This window comes from Trachemys scripta, chromosome 4 (genome assembly GCF_013100865.1).
Source record: "Trachemys scripta elegans isolate TJP31775 chromosome 4, CAS_Tse_1.0, whole genome shotgun sequence".
Lineage (NCBI taxonomy): Eukaryota > Metazoa > Chordata > Testudines > Emydidae > Trachemys > Trachemys scripta.
The window spans coordinates 110,083,489-110,103,997 of NC_048301.1; the positions used below are offsets into that span (position 1 = coordinate 110,083,489).

At 45.1% G+C, this 20,509-nt stretch overlaps 1 protein-coding gene across 6 annotated transcripts in view; it reads right to left on the bottom strand.

The window, feature by feature from the left end:
- Positions 1-3,944: 3,944 nt before the first annotated feature.
- Positions 3,945-20,509, bottom strand: part of PPP6R3 (protein phosphatase 6 regulatory subunit 3) — a 70,776-nt gene continuing 54,211 nt past the window's right edge. For 5 of the 6 annotated variants that reach the window (XM_034770358.1, XM_034770356.1, XM_034770359.1 and 2 more), the window contains 5 exons: positions 16,946-17,011; positions 16,347-16,459; positions 15,744-15,857; positions 13,267-13,396; positions 3,945-4,132 (listed from right to left, as the gene is read on the bottom strand). In XM_034770358.1, coding sequence (XP_034626249.1) covers positions 3,953-4,132; positions 13,267-13,396; positions 15,744-15,857; positions 16,347-16,459; positions 16,946-17,011 — 603 coding nt within the window. In that variant the 3' untranslated portion in view covers positions 3,945-3,952. Of the gene's footprint in view, positions 4,133-13,262; positions 13,397-15,743; positions 15,858-16,346; positions 16,460-16,945; positions 17,012-20,509 lie in introns of all 6 variants that reach the window. The other variant, XM_034770361.1, reaches the window with a different exon arrangement.

The window sequence follows — 20,509 nt, forward strand, 5'->3', positions numbered from 1 at the left end:
AATAACTCCTCTCCCTCCCTGGTGTTTATCCCTCTGAAGTATATATAGAGAGCAATCATATCTCCCCTCAGCCAAGCTTGTTGAGTCTCCTCTCATGAGGTAGGTTTTCCATTCCTCAGATCACCCTAGTAGCCCTTCTCTGCACCTGTTCCAGTTTGAATTCATCTTTCTTAAACATGGGAGACCAAAATTGCACACAGTATTCCGGATGAGGTCTCACCAATGCTTTGTATAATGGTATTAACACTTCCCTGTGTCTACTGGAAATACCTCGCCTGATGGATCCTAGGTCTGCATTACTTTTTCACGGCCGCAGCTCATTGGTGGCTCACAGTCATCATAAGAACATAAAAGCGGCCATATTGGGTCAGAGCAATGGTCTATCTAGCTCAGTATCCTCTCTTCCTACAGTGGCCAATGCCAGATGCTTCAGACGGAATGAACAGAGAGGTAATCAAGTGATCCATCCCATCACCCATTCCCAACTTCTGGCAAACAGAGGCTAGGGACACCATCCCTGCTCATCGTGGCTAATAGTCACTGATAGACATATCCTCCATGAATTTATCTAGTTCTTTTTTGAACCCTGTTATAGTCTTGGCCTTCACAACAGGCCTCTGGCAAAGAGTTCCACAGGCTGACACTGCATTGTCTGGAGAAATACTTCCTTTTGTTTGTTTTAAACCTGCTGCCTATTAATTTCATTTGGTGACCCTAGTTCTTGTCTTATGAGGAGGAGTAAATAACATTTCCTTATTTACTTTCTTAACACCAGTCATGATTTCATAGACCTCTATCATATCCCCCCCCGTCATCTCTCTTCCAAGCTGAAGAGTCCCAGTCTTATTCATCTCTCCTCAGAGGGAAGCTGATCCATATCCCTTATCATTTTTATTGCCCTTTTCTGTATCTTTTCCAATTCCAATACATCTTTGAGATGGGGCAACCAATCTACATGCAGTATTCAAAACGTGGGTGTACCATGGATTTATATGGAGGCAATATGATATTTTCTGTCTTATCTATCCCTTTCCTAATGATTCCCAACATTCTTTTTGATTGTCACTGTACACTGAATAGATGTTTTCAGTGATCTATCCACAATGAGTCCAAGATCTCTTTCTTGAGTGGTAACAGCTAATTTAGACCCTATAATTTTATATGTATAGTTGGGATTATGTTTTCCAATGTGCATTACTTTGCATTTAACACTGAATTTCATCTGCCATTTTGTTGCCCAGTCACTCAGTTTTGTGAGATCCTTTTGTAACTCTTCACAGTCTGCTTTGGACTTACCCAACTACTCAAAATAGTTATCTGCAAATTTTGCCACAACTGTTTACCCCTTTTTCCAGGTCATTTATGAATAAGTTGAATAGGACTGGTCCCAGTACAGACTCCTGGGGAACACCGCTATTTACCTCTCTCCATTCTGAAAACTGACCGTTTATTCCTACCATTTGTTTCCTATCTTTTAACCAGTTACTGATCCATAGAGGACCTTCCCTCTTACCCATGACACCTTACTTTGCTTAAGAGCCTTTGATGAGGGACCTTGTCAAAGGCTTTCTGAAAATTTAAGTACACTATATTCACTGGATCTCCCGTGTCCACATGCTTGTTAACCTCCTCAAAGAATTCTAATAGATGGGTGAAGCATGATTTCCCTTTACAAAAACCATGTTGACTCTTCCCAAACTGTATTCATCTAGGTGTCGGATAATTCTGTTCTGTACTACAGTTTCAACCAATTAGGCTTACCAGCCTTATCCTGTGATCAACCTATATATCCAGGTCTTTCTCCTCTGATGCTTCAACTGATAAGTCCCCAGCTTAGAGCAAAAACTGTTATTGTTAGTCCCTAAGTGCATGACCTTGCACTTTACACTATTAAATTTCATCCCATTTCTATTAGTCCAGTTTTTAAGGAAATCCGGATCTTTTTGTAGGATATTCCAGTCCTCTCCTCTACTGGCAGTATCTCTCAACTTTGTGTCATCTGCAAATTTTATTAGCACACTCCCACTTTTTGTGGGAAGGTCATTAATAAACATGTGAATGAAGATTGGTCCCAAGACTGATCCCTGAGGAACTCCACTGGTAACCTCCCTCCAGCTTAACAGTTCACCTTCCAATATGACCCATTGTAGTCTCCCCAATATGTATTGTTTATAGCCTGGGGCTGGGGGGAAAGGGAAAGAGAATCTTATGTGAATCCTGGCAAGTGTTATGAACTTCAAATGACCGTATTAAACTATGTGCCAGATAAGAATGGATTTTAAGGACATACCGTGTTAAGTGGTTCTCCTGGAAATCTCTAGGGGGATGTGAATGTAAATTTCCCACATCCAGTTATGCAAAAACCCAGATTTTTGAAGCTACCCCAAGGAGACAATATTGTTGATTACCTGTTCCTGGAACCTGAAGATCAAAGACCCAAGCTGAATAAAGGAAAGACCAAACTATTCATGGTGGTTCTGAATCTGAGACAGTTCTGACCTTGTAACCATGGAGAAAAAACTCAGTTGTGGGTTTTGAAGAACTGACACCTATCCGAGCCCGAGGTTAGTTGGGGTGATCTCGGGTAAACTTATTAGCATGCACGTAGGTTTTTATTGTTTAATATTTTTTTCTGTAATACTTTCACCTTAAGAATAAGTGTGCTTGCTTAGATAGGGTTGTGTGGGCACTTAGCTGTTTATATCATTTGGAAAGAAAGCAAAGTGCAAACGCTGCTTGCCAGGAATATTGCACAATGTAAGAAGGGGACTGTGCGGCCTGGAAAAACCCTAATCAGGAGGGAGTGCAGACCTGGGTCTCTGCCCAAGAGATGTGACTGCTGAGGAAGCCTAGAGTGGGTGTCCACAAGGGACCATAGAGAGGGAATACAGGTGCAGTTGCCCTGAACTGTGACAATGTATCATTCAAAATGTCTTTAGGAATGCAACAGTCTTCCTTAAGAAGGCGCTATTAAAACTGGATGGTTACTACTCACAGTAATTAAGCCTACCACGAGATTTATGGTATTTCCCATTTCAAGTATAGGGAATACCATAGTAAACTTTGCATTTGTAAAATCATTTTAAAATGGCATCCACTGCAGAATATGAAGAACGTTTAAATGGCTTAGGCCTAGTTTTATTTTACACCCTACACTAATACAATGTATTATACAAACAGCATACCAAATTAAGATTATATAAAATGGAGGTGTATGCAAAGCCAAGGAGAACAAAAATAATGGCAATAAAAAGTTTGAAGCATAAGTAGGAAATAAAAGTCAACCTGGAAAAAATGCATGCTAGAACATAAGGCAAAAATACACATTCAGTGGGAAAAATCTATGTGGCAAGAAGATCGCCAACTAGATACAGGTTTTCAAGTACAATACAGTAGCAAAACCACCACAGGTTTGGCAGCATACAGAGAGATACCACTTCAGACCAGGGAGATAACCAGTCCTTAATGTCACTGATGGGACTGTACTTAATGCACTATATACAGTTGACACATTTAAAAGGAATTAAAAGAACAAAAAAAATTAAGGAATGACTCGGAAAGAAAGAATAAAAGCAAAGTATGTTACGTAGGTTGGCTGAAAGAATTTGAGCATGGGGAGATAGCAAAGATAAGGTAGAAATCTAGATCTGTCTGTAGAGTGTAAACACCGAGGAGTATGAAAAGCCATGTACTGTATAGAGGTCTAAAGAGTAAATGATTAAGCAGAGCTGAGGAAAATTTTCCGTTACCATCAGGAAGAAAGTTTAACAAAATCCAGATGGTGGAATAGTCTCACAAGGAAAGTGGTGAAAGCCTCATCACATAGCTTACTGCAAAATACTCTAGGGCACAATCTGCACTGACAAAATGAATAGACATTGTGATATCTTAACAGGACTTTGCCATCTAATTTCTGTGATTTTATAAAAATGAAGAGGGTAGTGTAGAGCTTTTAACAGTGTAAGTAAATTATTCTTACCAATATAACTCCTATGCTGTTCAACTCCATAAGTTCCAAGTTCACATTGTTTGTGTTAGTCTGTAGAAGGCTGGATATCAACCTAATCACATTTAAGCGAGTGTTTCCCACAGGTGGATCCAATACGCCCCATGTTGTCTTCATAACACTTTTCTAGACAAAAAAAGTCCATCGGAACAATTTTTTTTAAAAGTACACATTTATTTCAAGTCAGCTCAGTGTTATTTATCCACAAACAGAAAATGTGGTAAGAATCTTGTATGGCCAATTTGGCAGTAGTAGCATGACATTATGTTGTGGGACAGCATGTTTTAGTTCCATATGTTAACACTTATTTTCTAGCACTATGGACTGGAAACAATGAGAAGACAATTAGGCTGGGGGAAATAAAAAGATATGGAGTATACAAACTTAGTGGCATTATGGACACGTAAAAGGAACTGCATTCAGGCCCACAACGGACATTTGCCGGAGAGAACAGTGATTTAGAACACACTTTATCAAGCTCTAACTATTCAAGTCCAGTGTGTCTAGTTAAGCAGTTTCTGTATTTATCCAGGCAAGAAAAATAATAATTATTGTGGTAAATTTTCTAAAGTCAGAAGAGAGAAATAAACCTTAGCTGCAGACTTCAGAATAATTATGTTTGTTTTAGTGAAGAGAATATTGTAAAAGTTTAATGGTCCCTACTGCTGTCATAAATGCCAGCATACTTGCACAGGAATTTAGGAATTGCGATACCAGATCAGACCAGTGGTTTGTATACTCAGATAAACTGTCTGACAGTGGTCAATACCAGCTGCTTCCAAGGAAAGCAAAAACCTCATAGTGGACAGTTATGCAATAAACAGCAAACAGGGATTAAGGAAGAAGTGTCCCCGTCATTTAGTGGTTCAGTTGTGCCCTGAATGGAGATTTTATCTCCTTTTAAGAAAGCATCCTACCTACCTACCACAAATATGGATATTCTCATTATCCTTCACATTCTATGCTCTTGACCACAATTATGTCGTAGAACAATGAGTTCTGCAGGTTTCCTTATGAAAAAGGCACTTTTTAAATACATCTGTAGCCTTTCAATTTCACCAGATGTCCCTGGTGATCTACAAATGATCTACCTTTTCTCCTCTGTCTTTTTATAGACCTCATATCTTCTTAAAGCATCTCTCTAAAGTGAGTTTTCCCAATCTTTTCCACAGTGTATATGGAAGCTTTGTCTTGCCCCTCCATGATACATCCTTCTTCTGGACCACTTATTTCTGCTTTATTTTGGTATGTCATACCAAAGCATGCTCCTTTCCAAAGAAAGGAAAGGGTATTTTGTTGCATTTTAGTGCAATTGCTTTTTCTCTATTTTGCTCCATTAAACAAAGTCAAACAGTTGAAAATATGAACGCCAATACATTACAGAAGTAGTTGATCACTAATGAATAGCCAAAGTATAGGTGGCTCAGAAAAAGGTTTATAGTCTGTGCGTTAAACAGGCTAAAATGTACTTTTTAGCTTTCATTAAACTGGTTTCTGAATAAAAAAAGTTACTAACCTTGCTGTCACCACTGTTCTTCAAGATGTGAGGCTCATGTCCATTCCACATTAGGTGTGCGCACGCCACGTTCACCATTGCTGAAGATTTTTCCCTCAGTGGTATCTATCAAGGCAACTAGCATCCTCTGGTGCCGTGAGCTCATGCGCCAGCATAAATGGGCCTAACAGTCCCACACCCTCTCAGTTCCTTCTTGTCAGCTAACTCCAACAGGGGGGCAGGAGGTTGGGGAACGGACATGAGGAACACATCTTGAAGAACAAGAGTTACGGAAAGGTTAAAAGCAACAGAGGGTCCTGTGGCACCTTTGAGACTAACAGAAGTATTGGGAGCATAAGCTTTCGTGGGTAAGAACCTCACATCTTCAGATGCAAGACTAACGGAAAGGTTAGTAATCGTTTTTTCTTCGAGTGCTTGCTCATGTCCATTTCACATTAGATGACAAGCTGTGCCCAAGGAGATAGGTTCAGAGTTCATGGACATGCGGACTGCAATACTGCTCTGCCAAACCTGGCATCATCTCTGGCCTGCTGGGTGATAGCGTAGTGGATGGAGAAGGTATGAACTGACGACCAGGTCGCTGATCTGCAGAGGTCTTGGACTGGGACATGGGCCACAAATGCTGCTGCTGAAGCCTGAGCCCTGGTCGAATGGACGGTCAAGATGGCAAGAGGTTGGACTGCCCACCTGCTTGTAGCACGTGCACATACAGGGAGTGATCCAGGATTAAATTCTCTGGGTTGAAATCGATAGGCCTTTCATCCTGTCTTCTGACACAAAAGTGCTGCATAGTTTACAGACCAGTTTGGTCCTCTCCACGTAGAAGGCCAGGGCGCGTCTAACATCCAGCTAGTGGAGACACCACTCCTCTGCGTTCCTGTGCGGTTTCAGGAAGAAAACTGGCAGGAAACAGCCCGATTACTATGAAACAATGAGACCACCTTTGGAAGGAATGCTGGATGGGGACGCAGTTGAACCTTGTCTTTAAAGAACACCATATACGGAGGTTCTGATGTAAGGGCCCTGATTTCTGAGACCCTCCTGGCCAAAGTAATTGTTACCAGGAAGCCAACCTTCCAGGAGAGAGACAAGAGCGGGAACGATGCCAGTGGCTCAAAGGGGAGGCCCATGAGTCTTCATAAGACCAGGTTTAGGTGGAATCAGTTTGTGAATCTGAGGATAAAATCTTTCCAATCCCTTCAGAAAGAGGATGGACATTTCATGAGAGAAGATCAACATACTGTCCATCAGAGGGTGGAAGGCTAGGATTGCTCTTGGACGCACTGTGATCGATGAAAAAAGCTAGTCCCTGTTTCAGATGGAGCGGGTATTCCAGCACAGACCAGAGGGGCAACCAAGTCGGAGAGAGACCTCGTTGGGAAGACCACACAGAAATGCTTCCACTTGGCTAGGTAAGTCACTTTAGTAGACAGTTACCCATTACCTAGCAAAACCTGGCAGACTTGTTCTGAACAGGCCTGTTCTGCTGGGATCAACCATGGCATATTCACATGATCAGGTGGAGGGCCCTGAGGTTCAAGAGGAGTAAACAGCTGTGATCTGTCCCCTCTCAGTCTTCTCTTTTCCAAACTAAACAAACCCAATTCTTTCAGCCTTCCTTCATAGGTCATGTTCTCAAGACCTTTAATCATTCTTGTTGCTCTTCTCTGGACCCTCTCCAATTTCTCCACATCTTTCTTGAAATGCAGTGCCCAGAACTAGACACAATACTCCAGCTGAGGCCTAACCAGCACAGAGTAGAGCGGAAGAATGACTTTTCGTGTCTTGCTCACAACACACCTGTAAATACATCCCAGAATCATGTTTGCTTTTTTTGCAACAGCATCACACTGTTGACTCATATTTAGCTTGTGGTCCACTATAACCCCTAGATCCCTTTCTGCCATACTCCTTCCTAGACAGTCTCTTCCCATTCTGTATGTGTGAAACTGATTGTTCCTTCCTAAGTGGAGCACTTTGCATTTGTCTTTATTAAACTTCATCCTGTTTACCTCAGACCATTTCTCCAATTTGTCCAGATCATTTTGAATTATGACCCTGCCCTCCAAAGCGGTTGCAATCCCTCCCAGTTTGGTATCATCCACAAACTTAATAAGCGTACTTTCTATGCCAATATCTAAGTCGTTAATGAAGATATTGAACAGAGCCGGTCCCAAAACAGACCCCTGTGGAACCCCACCTGTTATGCCTTTCCAGCAGGATGGGAACCATTAATAACTCTGAGTACAGTTATCCAGCCAGTTATGCACCTGCCTTATAGTAGCCCCATCTAAATTGTATTTGCCTAGTTTATCGATAAGAATATCATGCAAGACCGTATCAAATACCTTACTAAAGTCTAGGTATACCACATCCACAGCTTCTCCTTTATCCACAAGGCTCGTTATCCTATCAAAGAAAGCTATCAGATTGGTTTGACACGATTTGTTCTTCACAAATCCATGCTGGCTATTCCCTATCACCTTACCACCTTCCAAATGTTTGCAGAGGATTTCCTTAATTACTTGCTCCATTATCTTCCCTGGCACAGAAGTTAAACTAACTGGTCTGTAGTTTCCTGGGTTGTTTTTATTTCCTTTTTTATATATGGGCACTATATTTGCCCTTTTCCAGTCTTCTGGAATCTCTCCCGTCTCCCATGATTTTCCAAAGATAATAGCTAGAGGCTCAGATACCTCCTCTATTAGCTCCTTGAGTATTCTAGGATGCATTTCATCAGGCCCTGGTGACTTGCAGGCATCTAACTTTTCTAAGTGATTTTTAACTTGTTCTTTTTTTATTTTATCTGCTAAACCTACCCCCTTCCCATTAGCATTCACTAGGTTAGGCATTCCTTCAGACTTCTCGGTGAAGACCGAAACAAAGAAGTCATTAAGCATCTCTGCCATTTCCAAGTTTTCTGTTACTGTTTCTACCTCTTCACTAAGCAGTGGGCCTACCCTGTCTTTGGTCTTCCTCTTGCTTCTAATGTATTGATAAAAAGTCTTCTTGTTTCCCTTTATTCCCGTAGCTAATTTGGGCTCATTTTGTGCCTTTGCCTTTCTAATCTTGCCCCTGCATTCCTGTGTTTGCCTATATTCATCCTTGATCAGGGATCCTTACACCAGTCAAGTGAGACAAGGTCCGGAACAGGAACGGTAAGCACAGAATCCAAGTAGTGACAGTTCAGTAAGTACACAGAGGCCAGCCAAGCCTGAATGGGCCTGAGGCGTAGTCTTGATGCTGCACCATGTAATTGCACACAGGCATGTTTCCCAGAAGTCTGAGGCAAAACCAGGCTGTCATGACCAGGTGAGCCTTGACCTTCGACATCAAAACTGACATTATCTGGAACAGAGACTTCAGGAGGACGACTCTGGCCAGAGTCTAATTGAGCACAACCCTCAAACTATTCTCTGGACAGGGACAAGAGTCAACCTTTGCTTATCAATAGGTCCAGGGCACGGAAGGTGACTTGGATCAGGTGGATGCTGTTTCTCACCTGAGCCACTGAGTGGCCCTTGGTCAGCCAGCTCTGGCACAGGTGGAGTCAAGCACCGCTCCGACAAACTCTGTCCTTTGCACTGGAACTGACGTCTACTTTTTGTTGTTTACCAGCAGGCCCAGGGATCGGCACGTGGCCTACAGCACCGCAACAGCCCTTTGGACTTGGATCAACCTTTGACCAGCCAGTGGTCAAGGTACAGGTAGATCTGGATAGCCCGACACCTGAGCTACTACCGACATGCACTTGGTAAACACCCTTGGTGCTGTTGCTAGGCCGAAAGGGAGGACCGCAAACTGGTAGTGGTCCAACCCCACTGTGAAGTGTAGGAAGTGCCTGTGCGCTTGGAAGATCGCTGTATGAAAATACATGTCCTTCAAGTTGAGAGTGGCATACCAGTCTCCTGGATCCAGGGAGAGGATGGAGGAGGTCAGGGAGACCATGTGAAACTTCAACTTCTTTAGGTATTTGCTGAGGTCTTGCAGGTCCAGGATGGGCCGTAGACCACCCCTGGCCTTTGGGATTAAGTAGTACTGGGAATAGAACCCCTTGTTCCTGTATTCATGAGGAATCTCTTCCACCGCACCCAGCTGCAGCAACCCTTCTACCTCCTGTGCGAGGAGATTCTCATGAGGGGAGTCCCTAAAGAAGGACGGGGAAGAAGGGTGTGTGTGTGTGTGGGGGGGAGATAGAAACTGGAAGGTATAACCCTGCGCCACTGTACTGAAGACCCAGCGGTCCGAAGTTATGGTGGTCCATGCCGGGAAGAAAAAAGAAAGGCGATTGGAGAAAGGCGAGAAAGATAGATCCAGGGTATAGTCAGATAGGTCGCCCTTGGGCCCACCCTCAAAACGCCCACTTGCTCCCCTGCTTATTGCAGGTCGAACACGATTGGGCGAAGGGAGAAGGTGGGTAGCTCAGACGGTGTTTGTAGCCCCTGCTCTTTTTGGGGGGCGGCCCTGTTGGGGTTGGCTCCCTTGACCCTGAGCTGGGTGCGGTTTGAAGCACTTACAGGCTGGACCGAGGATGTACAGCCTTAGAGTTTTCAGGGTGGGGCAGGAGTCCTTTAGCTCATGCAGCTTACTGTCCATCTGTTCTGCAAACAGGGCCTGGCTGTCGAATGGGAGGTCCTGCACTGACTGCTGAGCCTGTCAACAGGCCAGAGAGGAGCAGCCAGGATGCCCGCTGCATGGAGATGGCCGAGGCCATGGTGCCAGCCGCGGAGTCCGTCGCATCCGAACCTCCTGGAGGGCCACCCTAGCCACAGCTGTGCCCTCCTCGAGGATCACCAGGAATTCCTTCCTGAACTCTTCGGGAAGCGAAACCTCACACTTGGCCATGGCCTGCCACATGTTGTAATTGTAGCAGCGGAGAAGGGCTTGGTGGCTGGCCACCCTCAATTGGAGGCTGGAAGACAAACTTTTTGCCCAAACAGATCCAATCTCTATTTTCTGGTGTGGGCCCGGGTTGCCCCTGCCTCTCTCTTCGATTAACTGCCTCAATTATGACAGAGTTTTGAGCCAGGTGGGTGTAGAGATACTCATGGCCATTCAGCCCTTTTTGTAATGGGGGGCAGGGAGGAGGGAGTTTGCCATAGGGCATTAATAATTTTTGATACCCCTTAGTGTAGGGGCAAAGCCATCCTAGCAGGTGCCGTGGAGCAGAGGATGTCAAATAGGGAGTCTGAGGGCTCCTCTAGCTCCTCCGCCTGGAGCCCCAGGTTGGAGGCGACCCTCTTCAAAAGCTCCTGATGAGCCTTAGCATCATTTTGTGGAACTGGGTGAGGGGGACCCGTGATGGCTTCGTTGGGCAACGATGAGGACGAAGCCAGTGCTGTGGGAGCCACCACGTCCCCTGGTGGTCCAGACTGTTCCCCTGTCTGCTCGTGGGCCTAGGTGTCCTGCCTTACAGTGCCTCTACTTCTCTTGGAGGGTGGGATGCTGAGGCTGATGGTCTATCTGAGGACTCCGCCACCAAGTGGCCTGTCTCCAAGAGCTGGGGAAACCCCCACAGGTTCCAGGGGTACCAGGCAGCTGGTAGCCACTGGCTTTGGGACCACAGGGTAGGTTGCCTTCCCAACGATTGGATGGTACCGCTGGTGCTGGGGCTTGTCAAAGACTCCTGCTTAGTTCTGGAGCCCGAGGCAGAATGGTCGCTACCAGGCAATCATGATCGAGTGGACCGGCGTTCCTTCTCCATGCGGTGCTAGCCGCTACGCCTCGACGTTGACCTGACCGACCGAGACCAGTCCCTCGTGCGGGAACTCAGGGACCACTGGTGTTCAGCAGATTGGCATCGGTAGACCTGCGATCTACGCCGCACGCTGCTCAACTGGTACCGGGTTGTCTGATTTCCCGAAAGCGGGGATCCGCATGTCAGCGATGGGCATCAGTTACCCGTGGCCACATTCAAATGATGGTTCACATGACCGGTGCCAAGGCCTTGGAGACACGAACAGCTGGTCGCGATGCTCTTGCTGGGGGGGGTGCGTGTCAGCGCCAAGGGCCCGGAGACGGCTTCGTTGAGCCTGCCTCCCTGATGTGACGGCTCCGAGTGGGCGAGCATTGGCAGGACATCCCCCGTGATGGGGAGTGGTGCCGCTGAGGTAGGGACACACAGTAAGGACCCAAGGCGGGTTTACCCTTTGACCAGGGTACCACCAGAGCTGGTGAGGGAGGCACTGGTAGCGTCAGGATCTCCTCCGCTACCTGCAGGGCCTCCGGTGTCGACGGGACTTCTAGATGACAGAGGACCTCATCACTGTCTGGGATGGCAGGCATAGTGCAGGATGGGCTGGACCACTCTACTTGAGCTGGGGCCCAACTCCGTGATGGAGGTGTCAAGTCGCCCGGCACGGGTCTTGGAAAGGACAGGGTGGAGGAGAGTCCTTATGGGAAATAGGGGATCTTCCCCTCGTGGTTTTCTTTGGCTTCCTGGTTAGAGCCAGGGAGGGGGATCGGTGCCAGCTTGAAGACACCAAGAACCAGCGGGATGTAGGACAGATATTGGCAGTGGCCCTTTGGCTCTGCACAGGGCTCCACCTCTGACTCTGAGGAAGAGAACTCTTCAGGAGACCCTGGGGTAGCAGTACCCTTTGTTTTCATCGACCGGTGCCGTACCAGAGACATCTTTGCCGACGACAGAAGGGCCAGGTTTCCTCTGGTCAGTACCGAAGGGCCTGGTGCTGGATATGAGCTCGGGGCAACATGCTCCATTCTGTTCGACATGCTCATCGGAGCCAGTAGTTGTCCCATCAGGGCCCTGGCTGCTGCAAAGGTCTCAAGGTTGGAAGGCACTGCGATCCCACTGGCACCATGATGATCCCGACATTGGCAGATGGCCCCGCACCGGACTCAACGGCACCTGCGAACAGGGTGGAGTCTATGCTGCTGCTAGCAGAACAGGAGTGGAGTTGTGGTCCGACACGGGTTGCACTTTCCATGTTTGGCTTTCCTCAATATTGGGCAGTGTCCTCTCTCGGACCAGTTTCTTGTGCTTCTCTCTCAGTACTGGACAGGTGCTGAGAAACATGCAGCGCCAGAGAGTGCTTTACATCGAAGCTGAGGCGCTGAGTCCAACTTGCTTGGCTCTGATGCAGGTCTACATCTGGCTTCCATTAGGACAGCTCTTCGTCTAGCCTCCCCCTCCTTTTTGTACAAGACTTGAAGTTGCGGCAGATTTGGCACACCCTTATATGTGAGCTTCTTCCAGACTTTTCAGAGTGTGGGTTGCCCACCAGCACAGGCTTGCTGCAGGAGGCGCAGGGTTTTTAGCCCAGAGACCGGGGCATGCCCAGCCCCTGAGGCAAAAGAAGGGCGGGGGGGTCTCACTATATACAGTAATATTATCTACATTACTACTAGAAATTAAAATGGAAGATAACTAAACTAGAGAATAACAGAAAAAGCCCTTAATGAATCCCTTACCGAAGCAAGAGAAAGTGTTCCAGTGACCATCCTGGGCGTTAAGGAGAAACTGAGATGGTGTGGGGGACTGGGCCCTTTATAGTGGTCCACGAGCGCATGGCACCAGAGGGTGCTAGAGCCAGCCCAATGGATACCACTGAGGGGGAAAAAAATCTCTGGCAATGGTGCATGCCATGCACACACACCTAACATGGAATGGACATGAGAAAGCACTTGAAGAAAAACTATTATTTTTAAAGCCTTTATCGCTAAATGACAGCCTGTAATCTGTCAAATGATGATTTTCGTTTGGTAGCATTACAATTCCACTTACTTTTGGGGGCTCAAGTAGTAGCTCATGGAAGGATGCAAGTCGTGCTTTTATGGCTTCTAAAACACTTTTGTTGACTGAATATGTTGAATGGCTCATGCCTGGAGGACAGATCTCTATATGACCTTCAAATCTAAATATACAAAGAAGAGTTTGATGAGTATATTGCAGGATTAGTTACAATATTAACTCAAGTTAGAGACAATCTTAACATAGCACCAGCTCTGTAAACCTATAACTAGAAAAAAAGACTATACACAAAGGGGTAAATCTAGAGCAGCGGTTCTCAAACTGTGGGTCGGGACCCCAAAGTGGGTCACGGCCCCATTTTAATGGGGTTGCCAGGGCAGGCTTAGATGTGCTGGAGCCAAAGCTGAAGCCCGAGCCCTGCCACCCAGGGCTGAAGCCAAAGCCAGAGAGCTTCAGCCCTGGATGGTGGGGCTCAGGTTACAGGCCCCCAGCCTGCAGTTGAAGCTCTTGGGCTTCAGCTTCCCCACCCGAGGTAGTGGGGCTCAGGCAGGCTCAGTCTTCGTTCCCCCCGTCCTCAGGGTTTGTCTGGTCTCTTCCTGCTGTGTGGAGTTCACAACACTGGTTAATAGCAAGTCATCATCAATCCCTAGGAAATGCTTTATGCCAAACAGTACAAGTTTTAAAAGCATGTAAAGCCTGGCCTACACTTAAAAATTAGATCAACCTAGTGGCATAGCTCAGGGATGTGAACAATTTCATGCCCTGTGAGACACAGTTAGGTCAATCTAACTCCTGGCATAGATATGGCTAGGTCAGGGGTGGGCAAACATTTTGGTCTGAGGGCCACATCTGGGTATGGAAACTGTATTGCAGGCCAGGAATGCTCATGAAACTGGAGGTTAGGGTGCGGGAGAGGGTGAGGGCTCTGGCGGGGGTGCGGGCTCTGCGATGGGTCCAGAAACTAGGAATTCAGGGTGTGGGAGGGAGGGTGAGGGCTCCAGCTGGAGGTGCAGGCTCTGGGGTGGAGCTGGGGATGAGGGGTTTGGGGTGCAGGAAGGTGCTCTGGGCTGGGACTGAGGGGTTTGGAGGGTGGGAGGGGATCAGGGCTGGGGGGAATTGGGGTGTGGGAGGAGGTCAGGGGTGCAGACTCCCAGCAGTGCTTAACTCAAGCAGCTCCTGGAAGCAGTGGTTGTCCCCCCTCTGGCTCCTACGCGGAGCTGCAGAGCTTGCACTTGCATAGCCCCCAGCTATCCCTACGCGTAGGAGCCGGAGGGAGAAACATGTCGCTGCTTCCAGGAGCCACGCAGAGCCACGGCACATGCGGAGTGGGGCAAGCCCTCGACCCCACTCCCTGGCGGGAGCTCAAGGGGTGGCTTAAAAGGTCTGACAGGCCAGACGCGGCCCGTGGGCCATAGTTTGCCAATCCTGGGCTAGGTTGACGAGGAGTTAGAATTCTTAACTTAGGCCAATTTAAGATTGTAGTGTAGATATGCCCTAAGTCCCCAATAACTTTCACTGACAGTCACTTAAGCTCCTATGTCACTTTTAAAATTTGTCATCAAGATTACTAAAAATATTTAGAAGAATTTGTGTTTCTTCACAGCTTAAAGTTTTGAGACACAATGTATGCCTGCAGCGCGACAGCTGTAAATTGTAATGTCACGAGCCCAATACAAAGCAGATCTTCTACCAACTTAAACCCTGTGCCTCTGGCAGAGGAATCAACAAGTAAAAAATTCAAACATTAAAGAGAGGCAAGTATGAGCAAACAGATAGGGAAGTGATCAAGGAGTGTGCATCATCCTCCTCCTGTTTCGGTTCTCGAAAAAGGAACAGACTGATGAAAAAAAAAGAAAAAAAGAAAGAAGTTCTAGTCTGCTGAAGACTAGGTTGCAGATGCTTTGGGGTCAAAATAGGCCCTTGGGCTGGATCCAATCACAACAGATATTAAAGACCGCACCTGTTAGCATCAGCTAAGAGCAGAAGTTGAAACACAAGGAAAGCAAGACCAGACACAGAAATGGCTTGTGGTGAACAGTCATAAGGGACACTCAGATGGGAGCCATCATCAGCTATCAAAACAAGGCTGTAAAATGTAGGAACACGTCAAACATTTCATATCATGCTTTTCATAGAATCTGAGAATCTTGGGACCAGACCACAACTGAGAACACTGATGTGCTCAGACACTTATAATTCCATCACTGTAGTATCTAAACATAAGCTGATATGAAGGCCGGGATAAAGGATTTCAAAAACTGAGAAATAAAGCTGGTATTTAAGGATGCAATCTAAAAGTTTATATGGCTACGTTTTTACATTAGATCAAGAGGACCCTTCCAGATGGGAAGCTGGCAGACACCCGTTGGGGAGTGGGGGTGGGGGAAGTGCATAATACTTCCTGCAGTTCATGGAAGGATGCAAATCATGCCACCTCTACGAAAGGTAAATTCAGCAGCAGCACAAATCTCACAAAGGATGTGATCACAGATCAGGGGGAAAAGTCTTACGTTGGTCGTCTTGTCTCAAGTAAGGTCAGTAATATTTGGATTGCACTGACTATTGCAGATTCATTTTTCTCTTTATGAAAAATATTTGATAGTAGCTGTTCTATAATTTCTTGCCTAGAGAGAAAACATCAATAAAGTTAGACATACAACTTTTAAAAATACAAATAAGTGTTTATACAGAGACAAGTAGCTACAGTGTTTCTTTATAAAACTGCTGGTCAAGATTGGATGGAGGTTCAGAGCCATTTTCACATTTTTCCCCTCCTTCCACAATATCAAACTGATTTCCTTCACCATTTTTCTGGCAGTTATTAGCTCACAGCAGCAGATCTAAGTGTTTTAAATCCAGACTTCTGTTAAGTGCCAGCATAATGCACAACTATCAGACCAGACCTACCATGCATAAAACTGTGTGATGTCAAATTAAATTCAGCTTTGCTCACTTTCATAAATTTAGTTACTTCAGGAAACACCCATACATTTTGTTGGATGCATGTAATGGGAAAGTAATTATTTCCAAAAGGCTTCAAATAACTAAAAATAAATGCCACCATTCTCAGAGGTACAAGGCAAATAAATCAGAAGTTAAACTGTCCAACATACTTTTCTAGAGTTGCAAGCAGCGGGTCTGGTTCTGAACTGTTCTGTATTTGTAACATCTGGTCTCTGCTCAGGCGAATAATTTCACAGAGCGACTGTGATGCATTTGAATGCCTCTGAAAAAGAAAAAAAAATTGTTGTTGTAAGAGCAGTATAGGACTACACACTATCTAAAGAATCCTTCCATCCCAGAAATTATGAAATTGTGCACAAAAAACACGACCAGATGCCAAGCAATTTATGTTATTTTACAGGGGAAGGTAAAGTTTTTTTCAACACATTTCTAAACATCAAATGCCTTTAGACAGGACTCCATTCCACTGCCACCAACATGGCAGAATAGCACTGCTAGGAGACTCCTACCATCCTATTTCATCCCCTCAAGAATTTCAGGGGCCAGACTTTGATGCAGGTCAGATAATAAGTACTAATTCCATAAATAAGCAAAGTCAATACGGACATTAAAGTCCTATTTCTGATTACAATATTGCTTTAAGATTTTCTGTCAGCTAAGATAGGCCTACTAGAATTATAACTGCTTGTAACAGTAGCAATTAATAAGCTAAACAGCTGGATCTTGACAAGCACAAAATAGTACTTACATCTTCATCTTGAGACGGATGTACAATTTCTACAAGCCGCTGGATAATTCTCTCCTCATTTAACCACTGTAAGAAAATTTAGTGATATTGAATAAAAATGCAGTATTTTTCCTTTAAATCAGAGAAATATACAAAGCATAACCTGAGCATGTTGAAGGTCATCTATCACAATTTCTTTAGTAGCATTCTTATTCTTCAAAATATTTTTGTATAATTCAAAATTTTCAGAGTAGATACCAAGAATAGAACAGAAATGTGTAGTGCCAGTGACTACTGCTGGCCTACTATAATCTTTTGTGGAAAGTAATCAAATACAATTTATGAAAAAGGCATTCTATTTCCTTGGAGATAGTGGCATCACACTTGCCATTTTGCATTATAACTAGATATGGAGCCAGTATCTCTCAACATTGTTGTTCCGTATCTTCCAAACTTTCTTCCTTATTTTCTCAACTTATAGGAAAGAACTCTTCTCTATGAGAAAAATACATTACAGTACTGGACCTGAAGAAAAAAGCAATACCATGTACAGGCCTTGGGACCCCAGAAGACTTATCTTCACATACTGGATGTGTACACATATCCCCAAACTCCAATGTATTAGTGCAAATAGCTAAAACGGTCAATGTAGCCCTCTGAGGAACATGTTACCAAACTATCAGAGGGGTAGCCGTGTTAGTCTGAATCTGTAAAAAGCAACAGAGGGTCCTGTGGCACCTTTAAGACTAACAGAAGTATTGGGAGCATAAGCTTTCGTGGGTAAGAACCTCACTTCTTCAGATGCAAGTAATGGAAATCTCCAGAGGCAGGTATAAATCAGTGTGGAGATAACGAGGTTAGTTCAATCAGGGAGGGTGAGGTGCTCTGCTAGCAGTTGAGGTGTGAACACCAAGGGTGGAGAAACTGCTTCTGTAGATGGACAGCCATTCAGTCTTTGTTTAATCCTGATCTGATGGTGTCAAATTTGCAAATGAACTGGAGCGCAGCAGTTTCTCTTTGGAGTCTGGTCCTGAAGTTTTTTTGCTGTAAGATGGCTACCTTTACATCTGCTATTGTGTGGCCAGGGAGGTTGAAGTGTTCTCCTACAGGTTTTTGTATATTGCCATTCCTGATATCTGACTTGTGTCCATTTATCCTCTTGCGTAGTGACTGTCCAGTTTGGCCAATGTGCATAGCAGAGGGGCATTGCTGGCACATGATGGCATATATAACATTGGTGGACGTGCAGGTGAATGAGCCGGTGATGTTGTAGCTGATCTGATTAGGTCCTGTGATGGTGTTGCTGGTGTAGATATGTGGGCAGAGTTGGCATCGAGGTTTGTTGCATGGGTTGGTTCCTGAGTTAGAGTTGTTACGGTGCGGTGCGTGGTTCCTGGTGAAAATATGCTTAAGGTTGGTGGGTTGTCTGTGGGCAAGGACTGGCCTGCCTCCCAAGGCTGTGAAAGTGAGGGATCATTGTCCAGGATGGGTTGTAGATCACTGATGATGCGTTGGAGAGGTTTAAGCTGAGGACTGTAGGTGATGGCCAGTGGAGTTCTATTGGTTTCTTTTTTGGGCCTGTCTTGTAGCAGGAGGTTTTTGGGTACACATCTGGCTCTGTTGATTTGCTTGGGAAGTACACTCAGCTACAAGGAGCTGAGATAGGACATTGCTCCAGTGGCCCTGTGCAAGTCTGTTTTAAATGTAATGGTGGAGGGCTATGTATCGCTCTTCACGCAGATCAGGCGGAAACTACTATAGCAACAGACATACTAGACTATAGTAAACACCCACTGTTGTTTACATTGTGTCTGTACAAGTAGAATACTCCCTGAACATTTCTAGCTCGTTGTGATTGTACAATATCACCCAGCATCTTGAGTCAAAAACGCTCAGTAAGTGATAGTGGAGTGCCTAGCAGGAGCAGTACCACTAGCAGTAAGAAAACCAGGAAAATGATTAGTTTATGTACTAAATCAGACATTTTAAGGCGTTTTGATGTAGGCGAGCTTGCGGTAAACATTGGCATCGCTCTGGTCTTACTCCGACCACCGTGAGAACAATTCGGAGTAATGCCAACAAGATATGGGCTAGTGCTCAGCGTTTTCTCTAAGTGTGGATAGAGGACCAAAACCAGCAGAACTTGCCTCTAAGTTTGCTAGTGATACAAGCTAAGGCAAAAAGTTTGTATGACAATTTGAAGAGAGACCACGGTGAAGGAACACAGCCAGAGACGTTCACGGCAAGTCGGGGATGGTTTGATCGGTTCAAGAGGCGCTTCCCACCTCCATAACATCAAGATGTCCGGTGAAGCGGCTAATGCAGATACTGCAGCAGCTAAAAAATTCCCCAACTATCTCAAGAAAATAATCGACTAAGGTGGCTATTCACCTAAGCAAGTCTTCAATGTCGATGAAATGGGCCTCTACTGGACGAGGATGCCTGAACGGACTTACATTTCCCAAGAGAAGACAGTGCCCAGATTTAAAGCAGCTAAAGATCGCCTAACCTTGCTTTTAGGTGGTAATGCTACCGGAGACATGAAGATGAAACCGCTGACAGTGTACCAATCTGAAACACCACGAGCTCTCAAGAGATTTTCAAAGGAACACCTTCTGGTCATTTGGACATCCAATAAGGCGGTATGGATAACTTGTTTTTTTCAGAATGGCTGACTCTCTATGCCGTCCCTGCATGGAAGGAATACTGTGCCAAGGAACATCTTGATTTCCAGATTTTATTACTTATTGATAATGCACCAGCTCATCCAATCAACCTGGACGACCTGTGTGAAAACGTTAAAGTTGTCTTTCTGCCACCTAACACCACATCACTCATCCAACCCACGGACCAAGGTGCCATTGCTGCATTTAAACGGTAGTCTTACACCGTACTTTTGACCAGCTCAGAGTCACCGATGGGGAAGGGAAGGCAAGCCTATAATTCGGAAATTTTGGCGTGATTATAACATCCGCAAGTGCATCGATAACATCGGTAAGTCCTCGGCTGAAGTTACTCAGGCATGCATGAATGTGTGTGGGGAAAGCTGTGGCCTGAACGTGGCAAAGACTTAACAGGATTTAAAGATGTTGTCCCCGCTATGAAGAAAGTTATCCTTGGCTTGGCCATGAAAGCAGGTTTTGATGAGGTGGAAGAAGCTGACGTTACACAGCTTCTGCAATCACAAAGAGAAGAGCTAACCAATGAAGATCTGATGCAACTAGAGGTAATGAGAGCAATGAAACAATGAACAGTTGTGAACGACTCAGCATAATATTTAAAAAGTTCACGGTATTCCTGAATTCCTAGAGTTTTACAGACTATGGAACTACATCTAGATACCATGTATTTAATTGAGGCTTTAAACAGGTCACGCTGCATCTCATAGTTGTGCAATCCTAACTCTTGCACATGTTTGAAACATTAGGCTTCCTAATACAAAAAGCTACAGTTCCAGTTACAATGGAGATCAGAACTATATTTTACAAAAGGCCCAAAGCTGAACTTTAAAGATGCAAAGAAACAATTACGTCAAAGAAACCACCGCCACCAATATATGAGGCTTTCAAAAAAAGCCTTCTTTAC